At 38.6% G+C, this 22,676-nt stretch overlaps 2 protein-coding genes across 8 annotated transcripts in view; both read left to right on the forward strand.

Annotated features, from left to right (window-relative positions):
• The first annotated feature begins 410 nt into the window (after positions 1 to 410).
• LOC124290767 (peroxiredoxin-like 2C) lies at positions 411 to 11,523 on the forward strand. The gene is given in 8 exon segments (XM_046727590.1): positions 411 to 638; positions 1,277 to 1,313; positions 2,391 to 2,422; positions 3,000 to 3,024; positions 3,027 to 3,052; positions 4,090 to 4,198; positions 8,081 to 8,209; positions 9,440 to 11,523. Coding segments are annotated over 8 exon segments (681 nt in total). The 5' UTR covers positions 411 to 443; the 3' UTR covers positions 9,568 to 11,523.
• A 5,809-nt stretch (positions 11,524 to 17,332) lies between these two features.
• The window catches only part of LOC124290745 (dual specificity protein phosphatase CDC14AB-like), a 41,477-nt gene continuing 36,133 nt past the window's right edge, over positions 17,333 to 22,676 (forward strand). For 3 of the 7 annotated variants that reach the window (XM_046727557.1, XM_046727555.1, XM_046727556.1), the window contains exons 1-3: positions 17,336 to 17,693; positions 18,577 to 18,667; positions 19,148 to 19,223. In XM_046727557.1, coding sequence (XP_046583513.1) covers positions 17,645 to 17,693; positions 18,577 to 18,667; positions 19,148 to 19,223 — 216 coding nt within the window. In that variant the 5' untranslated portion in view covers positions 17,336 to 17,644. Of the gene's footprint in view, positions 17,694 to 18,576; positions 18,668 to 19,147; positions 19,224 to 22,676 lie in introns of all 7 variants that reach the window. The other 4 variants (XM_046727551.1, XM_046727553.1, XM_046727552.1 and 1 more) reach the window with 3 other exon arrangements.

The following is a 22,676-nucleotide window of genomic DNA, read 5'->3' on the forward strand; positions in this document are numbered from 1 at the left end:
GACAACTTTGTGTTCAGTATCAAAATATGGTTGACCTGACATCGGATAGGTTTTCTGATTTCCATAAATAGCTGAGATAATTGATTTGTTATTTATACATACAAATGTACACAACAAACATATGTTGTCAATTTATCAAAGGCAACGGAGTGCAAGTCAGTGCATGGCGATAACTGCCCGTGCCTGATCTAAGAGAAACAACTCTTTGTGAAAATTTCGCCTTAGACTGGTACCTTGTCTTTCGCCTTCCACGATTGCACAACGGTGAAGTGTGTCAAGAAGCGGAAACGCTTTAGGACAGGAAACCAGTTTACATTTAGCCGCCGCTAGGTGGTGTTTATATTACGCGCACTTGTCGCAACAGGAATGAACCCAGTCGAACAGACTCATTGTTAAACGCTGGCTGTTCTATTGAAAGCGTCGGTGTCAACAGATTATTCAAAATGGCTGACGTAGAAACCGAAACGAAAGCTCTGAAGGAGATGGATGAAGAAATATCGATGTCTCGTGGCATGAGAGCCGAAGTAAAAGTCAATTTTGAGAAATGTCGAGAGATGTTTGTCTTTGACCAAATGGGAAACAAAATCCGCTTCGGGGATGTTTACAAGAAACAAAAAACAATTGTTGTGTTTACAAGAGTAAGTAGCATTCGCACATGGCAATATTTACGTTTGATGACGCGTTGCTATGGAGACGTTTCATGTCTCATCCGCTTTTACTTTTACCTCAGTCAATTTCTAGGAACGTGTTGATCTTATCGGAATACAAAGTCGGGAAATACAAGGAGACTTTTATCATGATTATTAAAAAAAGAAAATTGAAAAAGTAAAGTAAAGTGTATTATTCTAAAATTTTTTTATGAAGCTGCAACTGAAAGTGAAACGATGAAAAGGATCTTTATTGAAGTGTTCTTTTGTACTTTAGAAATAAGAAATTTCAAGCAAGCTAACCCAATACTAATAAGAGAAAATCATAACATATATACAGTGTATAAAATAAGCCTAAAACCCAGCCAGACATCTGGGCTGGTAACTTCGAAAACTTACCAGCCCAGAAGATATTTGACCAGACCTTCTTAAATACTAAATAGACAGTGCCAGTGGACACGTTATTTGAATATTTTTTTCACCCGTCTAAAATTAGACCGCCCGGCAGAAATCTAGCCCGTCTCGGACTGTCTGACTTATTTCATACACTGATATATATATTTCTTATATAAATGGGGTGATTTTATTTCATATGATAAATTTAACCTTGCTTATTTTTATCCTTGCAGCATCTTCTTGACTTTGTCTGCCAAGAGTATGCAGATGGTAGGTATAGACGAATATGTCATCGTCAATGAAATGAATATTGCCTATATTTAACAATCTGTCTTTTTCGAAGCATTTATAATTTAAATTTTTAATCTTTGATAGGAACAAGTTATGAAAATTAATGCATGCAAAAATCCAGGGTTTGTGAGTGAGTAAAAGATCTAAAAATATCCTTTTCTGAGGCAGTTTGTAAATCCTTATCAAAGAGGTTGAAATGTTAATCTCTCTATCAGTATATGAAAATTTGAACAGGAACCTCCTGATGAAGTTCATTATATCTGTCGAAGTCAAAAGTAATAAACCAAATTGTTTCTCCAATTAAAACATGTTACACTTTGATTATCTAATTTGACATCTATACAGTACATATGTTGAAAAACACGATTATTTTCATTCGTCTTTGAGCGTAAGAGATTTGGTGAGGTGGTGAGGTGAAATTAGATTTAACGTTGTGCTTGAGAATATTTCGCTCATATGACGACGTGCATGCGCGTGTGTGTGTATGTGCGGCTGCTTGTACTAGCCCAGACTTAAGCTGGTTTTATAGTGCTAGCCCACTGAGATACCATGCCGCAGTGAAGCATGGATACCCCACTCAGACACATTATACTGACTCTGATCCGACCAGTCCTTGTTGTACCCATTAATGCCGAGCGCCAGGCAGGGACCAACCAGTACCATATTTTAACGTCTTTTGGTATGACGCGGTCGGGGATCGAACCCGCGACCTTCCGCCCTCCGTGCAGACGCTCTAACCACTACACCACGGAGGCGGTCGAGATTTGGTTAATAGATGTAAATTTAATATAAATAACGATATTCTGAGAACTATTATTATTTAACTGCAGCATTTATCAATTAATATTTTGGGTACAATGTACGTATATGGGTCTATATATGGACACTCAATGAGGATTTTAAAATTGAAAATTGATTAATGATACTGCTGCTTGGTGCCACTGTGAAAAAGATATGCTGTTAAAAATAACTATAAAAGATTGGTCTTCGTCGTCTTTACCACGCTTTAATGTAAAACATTGTGTGTTTAATCTGTTTCCGTTGTTTATTCTTCAGATCTTGCAATTGTTCCCCTAGAATATTTACAAGTAAGTTTTCTGATTGATCATGATTGGGATGTACATAGGCCATGACATTTTAATTGTTAGATTTATGTAATTATAAGCATTCCCATCTCAAATTAGTATTGTTCCCATCTACTTCCAGAGATAAGTAGATTTGTTCATATCTCCCCTTATGTAATAGATGCACCATCAGCATGTTCATAGTGCCCCCAACTACTCATGCTTTGGGTTAACCACATTTGTTAAGAGAGGTCTTGAAAATGTTTCTCAATGAAACACCAGTACAAAATAAGATGCCTCCTTTTTATAATTTTAGAAATACTTAGAAAATCTGACAATTTAACTGTTTTGGCAATCTCCAATAAGCAATTTACTATTTAAAATAAATATTTATTTTTGAATAATTTGTCACCAAGTTACTGAATTGCTGTACAAATGGTCTAGCTTTAACTTTTACTACTGGTATGTTGGACCAAGTAATTGAAAACTATTTGTATATGTTATCATTATCACTATGGTTTCATAACAAGAAATTCATAAAGTTCCTGATGATCCTTTGTGTTTGTGTCTTTGATTGTATCCTCATTGATCTCCATGGCAGGAAGCTGATGTTCGGCTTGTCATCATCCTCCATCACCTCACACTCTGATTAAGGTAGGTATACCGGTAGTCCGTTTCGCTCAAAAGTGGACCGATGAATTGCAATCTAACTCAAAAACTAATAAACATAAAATACTCAATGAAACGCTGATCATAATCAAAACATCATACCCACTCTGTGAGGTTTTTGCAGAATTTTTGTCCTAAAAATAACAAAGTTGTTGAACAAACTATCATTAAAATATTGAAACAGTTCACTGTTTGTTACGAGGGAGGAGTGCAGAGAAAGGGACAGCCAGGTGTTTGAGAAGCACATTCACAGACAAAGTTATTTATTCATTGACCTGTGCTGTGCCGTCTCCATCCGTTCTCGAACACCTGGCTGTCCCTTTCTCTGCACTCCTCCCTCGTAACAAATAGTGAACTGTGTCAATATCTTAATGATAGTTTGTTAAACAACTTTTTTATTTTTAGGACAAAAATTCTGCAAAAACCTTACAGAGTGGGTATGATGTTTTGATTATGATCAGCGTTTCATTGAGTATTTTATGTTTATTAGTTTTCGAGTTAGATTGCAATTCATCGGTCCGCTTTTTGAGCCAAACGGACTATAGACACTCTTAGGGTACCGGTGGCTACCATGGTAACTGAGGCCAGAACAATCAACAGAATTGTTTCATAATATGTAAGGTTTTGATATGCTTTTGTCATGTTACATATGTATATTAGCTACAAGCATTGACAATATTTTGTATGCAACAAAATGTCACAAAAGTAATTTTGCTCTTTATGTCATATGTTATATTAAAGGGACCATTAAGTGGTCAGACTGAATAATGGAACTGGTTTAAAAAAACTGTAACATAATCAGTTCACAGTTGAAGATATAGAATTTAAATAGAACGGTTTTAGAAATAATAATTTCTCACTGGACTAGAACTAGGGGAGTTAATACACATATTGAATTTTTTAAAAATTATTTACTCATTATCTTGTAACTACCAAATGTGAATGATAACTTGTGAATAAAAATGACTTGATTGCTTGATGTTTTTATCAGGAAATATTTTGTTTTGTTTTCATGGTTACAGGGGTTTAAGAAGGTGACAGGCTTTAACTACACAGTATATTGTGACCCGGATTATGAGTTGTTCAAGGCCATGGGTTGTGTGGAATCTCTGGCTTTTGGCAAGGTTGAAGGTAATTCCTCTCTTTCTTCTCACATACATATGGTTGTACATCATTATTTCTGCTAGTAGCTATGTCAGAAGTTATATCTGAGATGCCATTTTTTACCAATTTGGAAAAATCATGACAGTGAGTGAGTTTAGTTTGATTCCGCTTTTAGCAATATTCCAGCAATATCATGGCGGGAACACCAGAAATGGACTTCACACATTGTCACGTGGGGAATCGAACCCAGGTCTACAGTGTGATGAGCAGACGCCTTAACCACTCGGCTACTCCACCACCCCTATCATGACAGTGTTTTACTTCTGTCAGTATGATAAAGCAGTCTGTATCCAAAACTTCAACCAGCCCGAACATCGCTCTTAGAATAATACTTTGTGTTGTCATGTGTTAGCTGATCTTTATGGACGGATCTTAGTATAACAGAATTTTAATGGATGCAGGCTTTGGACTTGTGGATAAAATCACAGACAGCAAAGTGAAAATTGCATAACAAACTTTGTTATTATTTTGTCAAGTTGTTTATATAATGACTTCATTTTTTCATATATAAATAACTTGTGAACTATACACATGGAAGAAAGTATCACAACACCCATATTTTTATGGGTATATGGTAGGAGTGGGCGATAATACCAGTTCACCGGTATATTGCAATTCGAACTTCACAATACGATATATTGCGGTACACTTTTCGAGAACCGGTTTACCCAATACGATCGGCAATTTCCGTGACCATGATCAGTAATTTTCGTATTTTCTTTATATTATTATACATTAATAGTTTTGAGAATGTTAATTGGTCATATAACTGTATTTGCATGACTTTTAAACCATGTAAAAAATAGATTGGTACCGAAGGCTTTTTCTCGAGTTCCAAGCTTCAGAGCGAAATCTTCTGTTTGGAAACATTTTCAATTGGTCTCTTGTACAATCACATCTGAGTCCTGAAAGTGGCCGCTGGAATTGTTTCAAAAGAAAGGAACAGTAATTTCATTACCCTTAACCATGTGTTACACTTTCACAATATATTGCAATACATATTGCAATACGTCAACACATATCGCAATATATCGCAATATGAAAATTTTGGCAATACCCAACCCTAGTATATAGGAGTTAAGAAAGGTTGTTGCAAAAATGAATTATATTTCAACTCTCTGACTCTAATCATAATCAAAGACAAAAAATTTAGGGCTGTGCTAGACACATCCTCAATAATCTCCAGCGTATATATGTTCCGATAAATCTCCACTATACCCTGGATGAATCCACGGCTCGGCCCGATGATTTCATTACCTCCCTTGGCTGGCTTTTTATCCAATGAGGTGTCTACGCTGGGAAGTTGAGCGTACCAATCATGACTCACTTTCACTTCTTAAATTATCTAACCGATTAAACGTGGCAACACACATTGATGCAGAGGTACTCAAAGAGGTAGAAGGAGTTCTTGCATATATTTTTTTAAAGTTTGAGACCTGTCAATTTGTCTGTATGATTTCACCCCAAATCTGAGTCACACTGCGAACAAACCTTCACAGCTGCGACTGCTATCTTTGTTGACACTGGCAAGCTCTGTTGTAACGGCGGCTTAGCTGATTGCCTACTGTGAGTTTGAGGAGCCAGCAAAGGGAGGTAATAAAATTATCGGGCCGAGCCATAGATGCATCCAGGGTATAGTGGAGATTTATCGGAACATATATCCTGGATATTATCGAGGATGTTTTTAGACATGGCATTGTGATTTTAACATCTTAAAGTGAATTAAATGTCTAAAATATTTAAAGGCACAATGTCAAACACTTTTGACAATATTTTGGCCTATATTATATATATTGGGGCATATACACTCACTTTAGCTTCCTATTAATGCAATAATATCTTTATTATCCCTTATGACTTGCCTGAAATCGATAATTGAAACTTCGAGGCATACAGCCTCCAAACAGAGAACACATGCCATATATGGAATGTAAACAATTGCTCCGTACATCGAAAACTGTCGCATTCGGTGTTGTAGGTCTTTGCCGAAATGGTTTCAGTCGCCTCGTGTTTAATTACTCAAGCTAGGGATCTGCCTCTTGTCTAATTACTCCAGCTAGGGATCCGCCTTGTGTCTAATTACTCCAGCAAGGGATCCGCCTCGTGTGCAATTTCTCCAGCAAGGGATCTGCCTCGTGTCTAATTGCTCCAGCTAGGGATCCGCCTCGTGTCTAATTACTCCAGCTAGGGATCCGCCTCGTGTCTAATTACTCCAGCAAGGGATCCACCTTGTGTCTAATTACTCCTGCTAGGGATCCGCCTCGTGTCTAATTACTCCAGCTAGGGATCTGCCTTGTGTCTAATTACTCCAGCAAGGGATCCACCTTGTGTCTAATTACTCCTGCTAGGGATCCGCCTCGTGTCTAATTACTCCAGCTAGGGATCTGCCTTGTGTCTAATTACTCCAGCAAGGGATCCACCTTGTGTCTAATTACTCCTGCTAGGGATCCGCCTCGTGTCTAATTACTCTAGCTAGGGATCCGCCTCGTGTCTAATTACTCCAGCTAGGGATCCGCCTCATGTCTAATTACTCCAGCTAGGGATCTGACTCAGGTCTAATTACTCCAGCAAGGGATCTACCTCGTGTCTAATTGCTTCAGCTAGGGATCCGCCTTGTGTCTAATTACTCCAGCAAGGGATCCGCCTCGTGTGCAATTTCTCCAGCAAGGGATCTGCCTCGTGTCTAATTGCTCCAGCTAGGGATCCGCCTCGTGTCTAATTACTCCAGCTAGGGATCTGCCTTGTGTCTAATTACTCCAGCTAGGGATCCACCTTGTGTCTAATTACTCCAGCTAGGGATCCGCCTTGTGTCTAATTACTCTAGCTAGGGATCCGCCTCGTGTCTAATTACTCCAGCTAGGGATCCGCCTCATGTCTAATTACTCCAGCTAGGGATCTGACTCAGGTCTAATTACTCCAGCAAGGGATCTACCTCGTGTCTAATTGCTTCAGCTAGGGATCCGCCTTGTGTCTAATTGCTCCAGCTAGGGATCCACCTTGTGTCTAATTACTCCTGCTAGGGATCCACCTCGTGTCTAATTACTCTAGCTAGGGATCCGCCTCGTGTCTAATTACTCTAGCTAGGGATCTTGTGTCTAATTACTCTAGCTAGGGATTACTCCTGCTAGGGATCCAGCTAGGGATCCGCCTTGTCTAATTACTCCAGCAAGGGATCCGCCTCGTGTGCAATTACTCCAGCAAGGGATCTACCTCGTGTCTAATTGCTCCAGCTAGGGATCCGCCTTGTGTCTAATTACTCCAGCTAGGGATCCGCCTCGTGTCTAATTACTCCAGCTAGGGATCCACCTCGTGTCTAATTACTCCAGCTAGGGATCCGCCTCGTGTCTAATTACTCCAGCTAGGGATCCACCTTGTGTCTAATTACTCCAGCTAGGGATCCTGCCTTGTGTCTAATTACTCCATCTAGGGATCCACCTTGAGTCTAATTACTCCAGCTAGGGATCTGCCTTGTGTCTAATTGCTCCAGCTAGGGATCTGCCTCGTGTCTAATTACTCCAGCTAGGGATCTTCCTTGTGTCAAATTACTCCAGCTAGGGATCTGCCTCATGTCTAATTACTCCAGCTAAGGATCTTCCTTGTGTCTAATTACTCTTGCTAGGGATTCGCCTTGTGCCAAATTACTCTAACTATGGATCCGCCTCATGTCTAATTACTCCAGCTTGGGCCCTGCCTCATGTCTAATTACTCCAGCTAGGGATCTGACTCAGGTCTAATTACTCCATCTAGGGATCTGACTCAGGTCTAATTACTCCAGCTAGTGATCCGCCTTGTGTCTAATTACACAAAGAGGTATTCAAAAGTAATCTCTGACTTGCTTCTCTTGTTCAGACAGTAAACACATCAAGTCTGGCATCATCATGGGTGTGCTGCGCAGCACATGGAGGGCAATGCAGCAGGAATCACGCTTGAGGAACGGCGACGTCAAACAACAAGGCGGTTCCTTCATCTTGGGCCCAGGTAAACCCATCCTTACCTCTCTGGTACATCATAACATACATTGGCTACAACAGGACAATGTGAACAAGTTGTCATGCATCTTCAGAAACATATTGGGGTGGTGGCGTAGCCTAGTGGTTAAAGTGTTGGCTCGTCATGCCGAAGACCCGGGTTCGATTCCCCACATGGGTATGATGTGTGAAGCCCTTTTTCTGGTATCTCCTGTCGTGATAATGCTGGAATATTGCTAGAAGCAGTGTAAGACTGATCTCACTCACTCAGAAACATATTAACAGTAAGATGAGACTTTTGTGATAATTGAGTCTTGTAAAGGACTGCATGGTATTACCGATATACCGGTATACTGCAATAAGCTTTTCAAACAATACACATTGTAATATTTTTTCTGAGAACCAGTATATTGGGTAAAGAACATCAATGAAGTTTTTTGTGATTATCTCTATGGTTTAAATTAAAATCTACACAGACTTTCATTCACAACAGATGTTTTCCTCCGTTTTTCAATGACAAAACGGCATACTGTAATGCTATAAATTGTCTTAAGAAAAGAGACTAGAATCCCTGACTATACAACCTGAGTTTGAGATCACTGTTATCAGAACCATAGCATATATGTTTAGGTACTTATGATGTAGAAAACAGGATCAACATGTACTATTAGTGTCACTTACTGTCAAACACTTAAGTTTCGAATATATTGCAATATGGGTACCTGAATCACAATATTTTCCAATACAATTTATTTGCCAATACACTGCCCTAGTCTTGTAACCCGACAAACATTTGTAATATTGATCGCTAGCTGTTTTGTCACAGCACAATTATTTAAACTCACCCCAGACAATCAATATTCTATGTACATCTATCATTGTACCGCACGCACACACATTACCTGGGAATAAATAAGGAAAAACACGTCACAGTGATAAGACTTGAATATTTACAATATGCCATCAAACAAGACACAATTTAAAAAATGTATGGAGACTTGTTCATCCTGGGCTGAGGTAATATGGATGGAAACATTTTATAATAAATCTGGTAAACTGGATCCATGTCACTGTCAGAGGGCCATAACTTACCCTACAGAGTTGTCTTTTCTTGCTTGCTGCGACGCAGTGGTCAAGGTTATATGGAAGCAAGTCTCCAATCTTGATTTCAATTCATTCATCATTTATTGATTAGCATGCTAATGTGGTTTTATGTTAATGTCTAATTCTGTTGTTACAGGAGATGTTCTTCACCACGCCCATATTGATCAGAATGCCACTGATCATGCCAAAATCAATGACTTACTCACAATTGCGGGAGTGCAGAATGTCAGCTTCCCCAAAGACCGTCGTGTCCTTGAACTGTGACCTCTTTAACACAGCACCAGAGTACATCTGATACCGTCCTACATATTCATTCCAAGGATAACTTGCTCAAAAGGTTTAGTCACCAAAAATGGACTAAATGCCACTTGTTAGTGTAACACAGCTTGGAATTATTTGAGGCTCATATTGTCATGACTATATGTGCAATTGTTTCGCCACACCATATTGTTTATGTTGGGCCACACATCATCTCAATTATCCATTGTATACAGATCTTTCGCACTATGACAGAATCCCCACGTCAGCGTCATTTTGGGAGTGACGTCACCAGTTTCATTTCCGTCACTCATGAGCCAGAAGTAGATCGCCAAGCAAAACATTGAAATTAGTTCAGCTTCCATTTAGGAGTGGACCCTTGATGTATTTAATCATATGAAGTGCCTGTTTCAGAAATATTCTTTAACCTGAATACTTACATGGCTTGAGGAATCTGCACTAAAAAAAAAGCACTAGAATTCGTATTTTATTGAGAAAGTGACTCCCAAATATAACACTTGTTACAACTGCACAAGTCGAGTTGAGTTTTGTTTATATTACCATTTGTTTCAATCATGTAATTTGATTCAATGTCTATTTTTAGCTTTGTCTGATTGAAACTGGACTCAAAGCGAGGCTAAGGTGGCAAGTGATTCTAGAGTGTTTGATGCCATAAGTGATGATAAATAACCCTGGATAATAGAAGATGGTAAAATAATTCTCAACCACATCGCTGGCTTAAGTCGGTCAAAATGTCTCGAAAGGAAGTGGAATAAGCATCAGGTCGAAATGGAAAGATTCAGCAAGGTGGTTTAGATTCGGAGTCAGTATTTGTCGGCAAATATACAGGGTTGATGATGAGGGAGTCCTCATCATTTGGTGCATTGGTGGACATCCTCAACATATGACATAAAACATGAATCGTGCATAATAAAAGATACTTTCATGTCCACATCTTCATGATGTTTACATTGGTGTTTGTACATAGCAGTTTAAAGTGCATGTATTTGCGTTTTCGCTTCTGTGATATATAATATGTTTTGATTGTGTGAGATAGATTTTCAGTACAAAATACAATTCCCTTTTCCTGACGAAGAACAATACAATTAAAGATGACAGAAATATAATCATGATAAATATGCATTATAATTTTAATAAACTATTTTACTCAATCCTAATGTTTCATGAAAGCATTAAGCAATTAAAATTTGGCTAAAATATATACAATTTTCAATTTTTACCAGACTCAATATCAGTTGAGAATCACTTTTAATTTATTTGATTTAAATCTATTTCTATTTAGATAATCGATATGGTAATTTTGTAAAAATATTCTAAAATATACAGGACATAATATTTTGAAATCAGTCAAAAAACAAAATGTGAAGTAATAGATTCAAAATATATATTTTTCTTGTTTGGAAATTTTATCAATTTCTGTTAAAAATACAATTATTTGTCAGAAAAATATGTATATTCTCTACAGAATTGTCAATTATCATGATCATTTGAAAATACATATTCTGCATGTCCTTAATCATGAAATATCATCAGAAGTATAGCAAAACTTAGATTTATGCAATGAAAATTTCAATACAACCTACGCAGTAAGTTGATTAAGTTCGTGAAAAAGCCCAAGATTTGGATTTGGGACCAGCAGAAGACTATTGCCTCCATGTTAGTGGGCCTCACAGACCATGATATTGAATTATGCAATGGCGCTCAATCCCCGAAAGATTTTGCAATTAAACATTGTTCTGGGCGCCATTTGGAATATTTATATTTTGTAGATAAATGCAAATAAACAGTTCAGTTAGCTTTCTTTCATGGACTTCATGTTTATCCTGGAACTCCTGAGATTAAGGTTTGAAAAGACGGGGGAGATATGTCATAAATACAGCTGAGAAATACAGCTACTGTTTTGAAACCTGTTAAGATTTTGTAATAAAATATTTTATTTATTGTTAGTTCTTTTATTTAAGAACACATCGTATGATGTGACGCCGATCAGCTGATCTCATCATCATTGTCATGAAAAACATGCACAGTCAGCAATAATGATTGTTGCAGTGTCGTTTGAATGTGCAGGTCTTTAAACTGTTACCCTTTGCAGAGTTGCGTCCCTTGGTACTCTGGGCGCAGGTTCGATTTCACTTCGCCATCCCTCGCCTACCCAGAGTTCCGGCATGCGAATGGCATATAACCTCAAATACGTCTTCTTTATCTACAATCTGTCATAGAATGGATTACATCCAAAGAGTAAATGCCTTATAACATTAATACCTGTTTACGTCTTTTAGGGCAGCATTTTTATTTTTTGTGTTTCTCATCGCCGACCGACCCTTCTAATTTTATTGCCGAGCACCCCCCAAAAAACACCGCCGACTCTAACCTAAAACGTATTGCCTCGTCATATAAAATGTTTTATCTTTTAATCAGACGCTGCCGCAAGTCAAAAGAACGCGAGAAATTGTAATAAGAATAACAATAAAAGAGAATCAAGAACATTATTCAGATAATTTTGTCTTTATTAAGTTGTTTTGTTTGGGTTTTTTGTTTTGTTTGGGGGTTTTGGTTTTTTTTGGGGGGGGTTGGTGGTGTTTGTGTTTCACGACCTACCGACCCATGTTCAGAATTTGGTGGCTACGTGAAACACATACAAATTGATGGCCTTAATTAGTTTATAATGGTTGTACAGACCCGTGAAGATACCCGTTAGAATTTGAGTGAGTGAGTGAGTTTAGTTTTACGTCGCACTCAGCAATTTTCCAGCTATATGGCGGCGGTCTGTAAATAATCGAGTCTAGACCACACAATCCAGTGATCAACAGCATGAGCATCGATCTGCGCAATTGGGAACCGATGACATGTGTCAACCAGGTCAGCGAGCCTGACCACCCGATCCCGTTAGTCGCCTCTTACGACAAGCATAGTCGCCTTTTGTGGCAAGCATGGGTTGCTGAAGACCTATTCTACCCCGGATCTTCACGGGTCAGTTAGAATTTGTCTTCGGTAACCCATGCTTATCGTATGAGGCGACTGTTACAATCAGGTAGTCGCGATCGGGATCGATGACCTGATTGATGCACGTTAATTGTATTTTACTTTCCTAAATGTGTTAAATGTTTTATACATTAGGCAGGGCATGTCCCCGTTGGGATTCCGAGTTCGAATATATAAACCTCTTGGTCATTTCTTACTGGATCTGGTGATCAGGCTCGTCGACACGGTCGATTGCATGCACACGTACCCCATACTCATCATATCAATCACAGGTTTGTTTGGTCCAGACTCGACCTTACATAGACCGACATCATACAGGTAGAATGTGGAGTGTGGCGTTAAACAACAAAGAAAAATACACTATACATAGTGATGTCATAATTGTATCTGTTTCCACAGTCATAAATGCCAATAATGGGGATATAAAAATGGTGGGGTGTCATCGCAATAGTCTAAAATTAACAACGGGGCAAAGCTTAACCGTGTTTTCCTTTAAACAGGCAATAATGAGAGTACTAAAAGACACGCACGCGCGCACACACACACACACCATGGGCGGATCCGGGAATTTTGAATGGGGGTGGGGCTTCGCCAACGCAAAAAAAATCTTCAATGTGGTCTTAAGTCATTTTCAAAAGGGGGGATTCGAACCCCCTGAACCCCACCTCTGGATCCGCCAATGTGCGCACGCGCGCGCACACACACACACATACACCACTCCGAATAGCATTCCCGCATACTTTCATCTCATTCACAACTCACTTTAAATTAAAGACTTTAACTCGTGGCTTCCTTTATACGATATATTTTTTACAAATTAATACATATGAACTTTATTCTGGAACAATAGGTAAGTCTACACAGGTCTTTACGCTCACTGGCAGCGGCGTTAGTTCTGTCAATGACAGTTTGAAGCGCTGTTAAAATCTCGATATTGCCATTTTCAAACCAATCAGTATAATATCCAACAGGCTGGATATGAGGGAATTTAAGTTGAAAGAGATCTTTTTTTAATATAAAAAATGCGTATTTAAACATATAGGATTCATTTATGAGGTAAAAGTGCAGTGTTGTCAGTATATATGTAACCGCACGCGCAGAAAACTGGATCAAAACAATAACAAATGTTTGTTTGTTTTATTACGCCGCACAATATTCCAGCAACTGTAAATAATAAAGTATGGACCAGACAATCCAGTGGTCAACAGCATGAGTATCGATCTACGAAGCTGGGTTGCTGAAAACCAATTCTAACTCGGATCTTAACGGGTATTTACCTGAATGTGTATGCGCAATTGTGAACACTTAGTGAACTGTAGTTTGATGTTCATTCAAAAGAAATGTGGGGCGGTGGGGTAGCCTAGTGGTTAAAGCGTTCGCTCGTCACGCCGAAAACCCCGGGTTCGATCCCCATATGGCTACAATGCGTGGAACCCATTTCTGGTATTCCCCGCCACGATATTGCTGGAATATTGCTAAAAGTGGCGTAAAACTATACTCACCTGTTCAACTGAAACGTCGTACCCCACTGAGTTGGTACTGTTACCAGCATTGAATACACAGGGGTAAAACCACAAGCAGTCGCTGTTCATCTGATGCGCAATTTATTACTTCGTACAGAGTGAGTGAGTTTAGTTTTACGCCAATAATAGCAATATCATGGTGGAGGATACCAGAAATGGGCTTCACGCACTGAACCCACGTGGGAATTCGAACCCGGGTCATCAGCGTAACGAACAAACGCTTTAGCCACTAGGCTACCCCACCGCCCCCTTATTATATATAGGAATAATTATAATTAGTTGTAACACCTCTCATTGTCTATCCGCGGTCCCTCAGATTACCTAATAAAGACCATACACAATGAGAACGGGTCATCTACCTGTGTATTTAATCGTATGATAGTGTCTGTGTATTTCGTAATCAGTGGGTCCCATTTACCGTGTCTCTGTTGTAATTATTCAGTCAATGATTGGGTTATAAATCCAAGTCTGATGTAATCATTGTATCAACTATTATAATGACATCCAGCTAGAAACGAATGACCATTAGCGCTACTTTGATTGGACTTGCTTTTATGTTCAACAAACACTGAAACGACGCTTTACCAACCTTGAAATAAGTACATGTAGACACGTTTTCAAACGTACACTTAAACGATACTAAATTTATGAAATGAGTCAATTTTCGATCTGCATAAACTGACTGAATGACTGTATTTTTAGAATAATGTAGAACTATTCTGTTCACACACAAGGCCAACTGTACTATATCATTCTCTCAATCAATCAATCAATCAATCAATCAGAAGTTAAAAGTGTTAAAAAGAACAATGAGAACAGTGAACAATGAAACGAAAATACCTTAAGTTATCTGATCAGAACTTTGCCAACAGTTATAATTAAATTTATTCAAGAGAAAATTCAACTTATTTCTCTTTAACAATGTTGCACATTTATTTCACACATAATTCGCCTAACGATATCCGGCACCAACTATAAGATTTTCAGGAGGCATTGTTATTTTAACAAAATAATAACAGGATCAGTACAACAAACCTCCATCTATCTCTTGGAGAAAACGTTCTCAACGACGACGTTTTAAACACATAAGTGAGTGAGTATGGTTTGGCCGCTTTTAGCAATATTCCAGGGGCGCATCAGAAATGGGCTTCACACATTGTACCCATGTGGGGAATCGAACCCGGGTCTTCGGCGAGACGAGACGCTTTAACCACAAGGCTACCCCACCGCCCCATGTAATTAATTACTACTAGTCTAAGGCAACATGGTTCCCCGCCGTGATGTTGCTGGCATATTGCTAAAGGCTGCGTAAGACCATATCCGTGCTCACTCCTACATGTGAAGCATTTTCGCTCCTTCGCGTCATTCATCAGAGCATAGCGAAAACTTCGCGAAAGAGCGAAACTCCATGCAACGATGATTGTGTTTTTAAATATGTATACATGTAGTTACTTTGTCCTGCTCTATTGCCTACACTCCAAACAGTTATGGCCAACTATGTTGTGAGTGAGTGAGTGAGTGAGTATGGATATTTAGCAGTATTCAAGCAGTATAACGACACACGCTCTATTTATAAAACTGATATAGAAAAGGACCAAAATATTTTTGCAATTTGACAAACTGTAATATTATGAAAGATCTTGGAGATGCTGAATGGTAGGGCTGTGTATTAGAAATAAATTGTATTGCAATATATTGCGATTCATGTACCCGCATATATATGCAGTATATTTTGATACAATACACCGTATATAGTATTACAATATTTTTGTGAATGACAGTAGGCCTATGTGTAGATTTTGATTTAAACCATAAAGATAATCACAAAAACTTCATATATGTATTTTACCTTACTATACCGGTTCTCAGAAAAGATATATTGCAATACGTATCGTTTGAAAAGCGTATTGCGATATACCGGTAATACCGTGTACAGTTATATTGAATGGTAACTTCAACGATATCCTGTCCCGTGAAGATCCGGGGTAGAATAGGTCTTCCGCAACCCATGCTTGCCACACAAGGCGACTATGCTTGTCGTAAGAGGCGACTAACGGGATCGGGTGGTCAGGCTCGCTGACTTGGTTGGCACATGTCATCGGTTCCCAGTTGCGCAGATCGATGTTCATGCTGTTGATCACTGGATTGTCTGGTCTAGACTCGATTATTTACAGACCGCCGTCATATAGCTTGAATATTGCTGAGTGCGGCGTAAAACTAAACTCACTCACTCACTCAAAGATATCATGTCTACTTGGTATGATCAATTACTTCCAATAAATTAACATTTTTGTTATCCAAACATCCATCGTCGCCATGCTCATTTAGTTGGACACAATAACTAACCCTTATGATGTACCTATGTTTTCACACTTCGAAATTAGTAAATCTTGTTGCTGATGTATAATTAATTTAGCTGGAACATGCCTGTAACCCGTGGAGTCTGTTGCTTGAGTGGTTCACTCCCTGACTTTATGTACCTATGTTTCCACATTTCGAAATTGGTAAATCTCTGTTGCTATTAATGTATAACTAGCTCGAGCATGCCTGTAACCCATGAGGTTTGCTGCTGGAGTCGTGCACTCCCTGACTTTGTATACTAATAACTATATTTTCTTACTTTGAAAATTTGTAACTCTTTGTTGCCAAAATGTAACCAGCCCTAACATGGAGTTGTGTACTCCCTGTCTTTGTATACCTATCCGAAATGAATAAAAATATCTTTTTAAAACCCCAAAAATATAACCCTTATGCACTTTAATTGTCGCACCCTACACTGAGACTTATCTGTTCACTATTATTTCCAATATCGTCTTATAATTAGTGCGGAATGTGCTTGTGTTCGAGAAGAATGACAGCGTTCCCTTTTTTCACGATACCATTAAGTTCACTACGTACATTTCATAATATATTAATTACTCTGAGTACAAGGTTTTTCATTCATGTGTCATGGATCGACAGAACGCTCGGTGCGCCTAATTTGTATTTATTCCTTGTTCAACGCGTCACAGTTAACTACGGGAAAACCGATGTCCATACGGAGTGCATGACATGCGAATTCCAGTATGTGCCGCTACTTGCCATCGATCCATCGGTGTCTGTATCAGAATGCTAAATGGGGCAGTAACCCCGCTTTTCGGATGTGTTTCTAGCCAAGATGTGCCAAACAAACTTTTGATTGGTCAGGGGTGAAATCGTCATGACTACAGTTGTTGTACTGCACGTGATTGGCCGAATGTAGATCACGTGCCTATTCCCGTCTATTCGTTCTGTTCAAACATGGCCGTCAGCTAAACAGACGATAGTGAATTTGACATTTTGAAATAGCTGTTCAATATTTGGGTTTATTCCCGGACTTCTGGATCTGCCATCACTTCATGCATTTGGTTAATTACTATAGAAAGCATATCGGAGACACTTGGGGATCTACAGATCCCAGATTGGCCAGGGTTCTTCCCATGCATGTGATTACAGATCAAGACTCAGTTGTAAACAAATCCACAGGTCTTACTTCGCGTGATAGAATTTGACACTCGAGGTTAGGCTACTTTCAAATTATGGCAGATGAACATGATATCATAGGAAGCGCATCGGAGTTTATAAAAGGTAAGATTTTATTCTTTACTATATTTAGTGGTAAAAAGACCTCGTTTGTAACCTGTGTATGTCATTATGGCAAATCAAACGTGTTCAATCGTGTTGGGGCTTTTCCTGCCGTTTACTATCTTTCACTTTCTATATTTTGTAACAAATACGACCTGATATGATAAATTTTAGTAATATTGTTTGATGTATAAAAGTCACAGTTGCGATTCAGCTGTTAAGCGAAACCGCCTTTACCATTTTCAAGAAACTGTTCTCCACACTGACATGTGATAATGTGGGGTTGTGAAATCGAGAAAGGGGTCAATAAACCTATAGCCTATGTATACACGAACGCCCTCCCAGGAATACTTTGTCAGAAGCGTTAATTGTAATTATTGATAGTGCTAATAAGCAGGGTTTCAGATCAGTTCATTTTCTTGGTACATTGATTGACTCATCTACGATGTCCTAAACGTATTTGGTCAATTTTGACGATGGTACAGAGAAGAATGTCTTATGAAAAATGTCTAAATTTTTATTGTACTGTCGAGTGTCACTCTGGTATCATGATATTTACCAGTGCATATTATCGGGGTATCATGACACACCAAGTCCTGTCGTACTTTTATAACAGTCTCACTTTCACGAATAAAAAGTTGTGACTATGTGTTTTGAAGTTAATTTCATATTCAATGATTCTACTAGTACTAGTACTGTATTAAACATCTTCTACATACAGATATGGTACACATGTAGCAGTTGTACTTGCAGGCAAAGACCTGTATATTCTCAGGTTTCTCATGTGATTCTGCTGGAACATGCTGAAATGGCTGTTTTTCCACTATCAGATATGGTGTAAGTATGGCATTATAATTATTAATAGAGCAATTATGTAAATTTTCAGATCGCCTCTATTTTGCAACCTTGCGAGTGAAGCCAAAATCTACAGCCCATACTCATTACTTCTGCATAGATGAAGAACTTGTGTATGAAAAGTGAGTATATTTTTAAGTTGAACATTTTGTGTCTATGATGCAATATAATGTAACATGTGAGTAGCTTTACCGGTAAACCCAGTAACAGAGAACCGTGTAGTTCTGGGTTAGGATTGGTCTTCAGCAACCCATGCTTGTCGTAAGAGGTGACTAACCGGATCGGGTGGCCAGACTCGCTAACTTGGTTGACTCATATAATCTAGATTGATGCTCATGCTATTGATCACTGGATTGTGTGGTCCAGACACGATTATTTACAGACCGACGCCATATAGCTGGAATATTGCTGAGTGCGGCATAAAACTAAACTCACTCACATTCGAACTGTTTAAGATGTAAGGTTTAGAATGCTGCAGATTCCTAATACAGGAAGAGTAGCATAACATCATCATAAAGGTTTAAATCATAATGATAGAAGTATGAAGTTGTATACCACTGATGGTCTGACTGTGTTGATTTATATGATTGTTCTTTTTCCAGTTTCTATGCTGACTTTGGACCCTTGAATTTAGCTCTTCTCTACAGATACTGTTGTAAAGTGAACAAGAAGTTAAAGGTGAGAAATCTGATGCAGTGTTTGCTATGAAATAGATACAATACTATTGAATGCTGAAAGAAACCAGTCAGTGTCCAATATAGTCTGTGCTAATACGTTTATATCTAACAGCCCAAACTTGGCTCTGTAATATAATATTCTTCAGTAATTTTTCATGTTATCAAACTGTATTTTATGAGCTGAAATTACCAGGTGTAACAGAAGTTTACTTGACTTTGGAGAAGTGACAAAATACAATGTGACTAATTAATACCTTCTGAGTAGTAGTGTGGGGCGGTGGGGTAGCCTAGTGGTTAAGGCGTTCTCTTGTCATGCTGAGGACCCGAGTTTGATTCCCCAGATGGGCACAATGTGTGAAGGTCATTTGTGGTGTCCCCCCTGCTGTGATATTGCTGGAATATTGCTAAAAGTGGCGTAAAACTAAACTCACTGTGTAGTACTAGTAGTAGTGCTGGTTATTGCTCACAATATGCAGACAGATAATCGGGAACACGGTTATCGATTGTAGATGTAAATCCAGGGGTGGAAATAACTAACTGCTAGTGTACTCTGGTACAGTGGCACAAGTAAAATCACTTGCCCTGATAATTTTTCCACTATACTGGCCGATTTTCTTGTTGATTTTTTAAATAAACAACATAATTAACATTGGAAAGTCAACTGGACACCAGTACAGTGTGATATACAAATTTGCTTGCCTGACAGAAAAAAACACTGGACTCTGGCGTAGGGCAATGGGTTATTTCCACCCCTGAAACCCCACCCCAAAACACATGTGGGCAATAATGGGAGTCAATCACAGTGCAAATGGAACAGGCACCAATAAATGCCATGATCAAGGACGATCAAGGATTCTTCCTGTTCAGACACGCACTCAAGTCTGTTGTTAACATTGCAGTTTTATGAGTCAGGAAACTGCATGTGTTGCTTATGTCTTGATTTAACAAACATAACAATAAGAAACATACTTTCTGAGTTCTTTTGATGTTTCATTTTATGCATACCGATTACTGGTAGTCGCTGTCACAAGTGAGACAGACTGACTAATTATTCAATCAATCTCTCCAGCACTATTGAGTAGATAGTACATGTAATATTATTATGAACCCTGGAATTACTTTGACTCAAAGGACAGTGGGCTGGTGTATTGTCAGGTGGTTAGAGTCTAAGACCCCCAATCCAGTGACTCCACAATAACATTGCAACAGATTATGAAGAAAGGCAAGATCCTTCGAGCTCATCCTAGAAAGATGTGATTCAGAATGGCGGTTATAGAACTGTCAAACCAGTTTATGTACCATGTTTGCTTTAATATCGGGACAAACAGAGGCTATCATCAAACATTTGCTTGGTAGTTTTATGGGACCGTCCTCTTTCTTTTAGTTTTATCACTGTTTATGAGTCAGTGTGAGTTATTGTTGATACTCATACTATTGAGATATGTCACTGTGGCTTATGAAGTGGCTTATTGTTAAATGTTTTGTGACATTCTGCAGCATTTTACCTCAACATACAAACATGGGGGTCCTGGGAACCCCTAATTATTAGTTTTAAGGGTCCTTGTGGGCAAAACGATGATCTTGCAAAGTAACAGTGTAGGGAACTGTACCTTTTGATAATTTCTTGAGAACCTGGAATGAATCATTGATCATGTGGACTGATTTATGAAATGATGCATATAACTGCTCAGAAAGAAACAACTTAGCAATGTCATAGATGTGTTGTGTGTACAATGAATAATATTGTGCGTCCATTCTCTACTTTTGTGAGTACTGGACGCACGTTTGTGTGTCATGTAAAACCCTGATTCTGTAATTTGGTTGAAGATAAATTGTATTAACATTTTAATGATTTTTGTAATTTTGTAACTTTTACTACATATTCATCAAGACCCGGTTCTCCAAATCATTTCTGGTGACCCCACCGTGAATTGCTCAAATTTGAAAACTACCTGTTACACAGGAACATTTTAGATGACAGTCAGTCAGTGTCATAGCTAAAGAACTCATCAAGAATGGTAACAGGTTTATCAGGGTTTGGCTTTGCCTAAAAACACCTCAAATGAGAGGGTTATGTTGACCTCCAGTGATAATTAGCATGTCTGGAGGCAGAAAGTTGTTTAGTGATCTTCTTTCTTGTGAGACATTTCTACAGCCAGTGGAAGCACTGGGATGATTCTTGCATGTATAAAATTAGGATTTTACTTGAAGCAAAATTTGCTCTTTTCATACAAACAAAAAGAAAATAGATGCAAGTAATTTACTTTGCGACAAAAGTAGGGCTGTTTGAGTTGGTTGTAGACTACAAACAGTCACCTAACTGACATCTATTATAGTAACAAATACTCTCATATTTCGTGTTGTGATGGGTTTTATTCAGATACAGTAAAATACCTTTATAACAAACTCCAAGGGACCACTGACATTAGTTCATTATGTCAGTAGTTCGCTATACACTTTTTCATATGATAATATAAGGTTTATTCAGTACTTTTAAAACAGTTCGCTATAGCCGTCGGGGCTGTGGGGTAGTCTAGTGGTTAAAGCGTTGGCTCGTCATGCCGAAGACCCGGGTTCGAATCCCCACATGGGTACAATGAGTGAAGCCCATTTCTGGTGCCCCCTGCCGTGATATTGCTGGAATATTGCTAAAAGCGGGGTAAAACCAAACTCAGTCAGTCAGTCGCTATAGCCGTCAGTTCGTTATATCCGTGTTCGTTATAAAGGTATTCTACTGTAATATTAAAGTCCTATGACAGACTAAATGTTTCTGAGCGTCAGTGACCATGCAGGGCTCGATTTAGTGCTTTGATAGTTTGCACTGGTGCAACCTAATATTACAAAGTGCAACCTTGTTATTAGTCTAAATTGCACCAGGTGCAAGTCAATTTTGAGTGGGTAAACCTCTGAATAAAACATCTAAATAATTCATAGCATATTTCTTTCATTACATATTCCAATAAAAGCAGTGCAACTGGAATCGGGCTGGTGCAAGTAGGTTTTTATCTTAGGTTGCACCCAGTGCAAGTAAGGTAACATCTCTTAAATCAAGCCCTGCCATGTGCAGCGTTATGACGTCAGTAAACATCCTGGACATCAATCAAGGCATGCTACAGGTCACTGTCCTGGAGTACCGATGTTCTTGCCCTGGACCCTTGAAATGTTGTATTCAGAGTGACAGTAAATTGTACAGTGTGTTTAAGTAAAGAATGAAACTAAAAGTAAAGGACCCTTGTCATGTTCATGATCACGATAAGCCTGATTTTAGAATTAAATTATGATTTTAGAAGTACCATGATCCATGCTTTATTATCATAACAACCATTTGGATAACAAAATGCGATATTAGATGACATCTACAAATATTATGAAGTCACTAAAGCAACTCTACAGTAGAGACTAAGAGATTTTCTACAGAAGAGACTGAGAGATCTTTCTTTGTATAATGAATTTT

Source organism: Haliotis rubra, unplaced genomic scaffold (assembly GCF_003918875.1).
Source record: "Haliotis rubra isolate DU_JTF1 unplaced genomic scaffold, ASM391887v1 Scf473, whole genome shotgun sequence".
In the NCBI taxonomy this organism is placed as follows: domain Eukaryota; kingdom Metazoa; phylum Mollusca; class Gastropoda; order Lepetellida; family Haliotidae; genus Haliotis; species Haliotis rubra.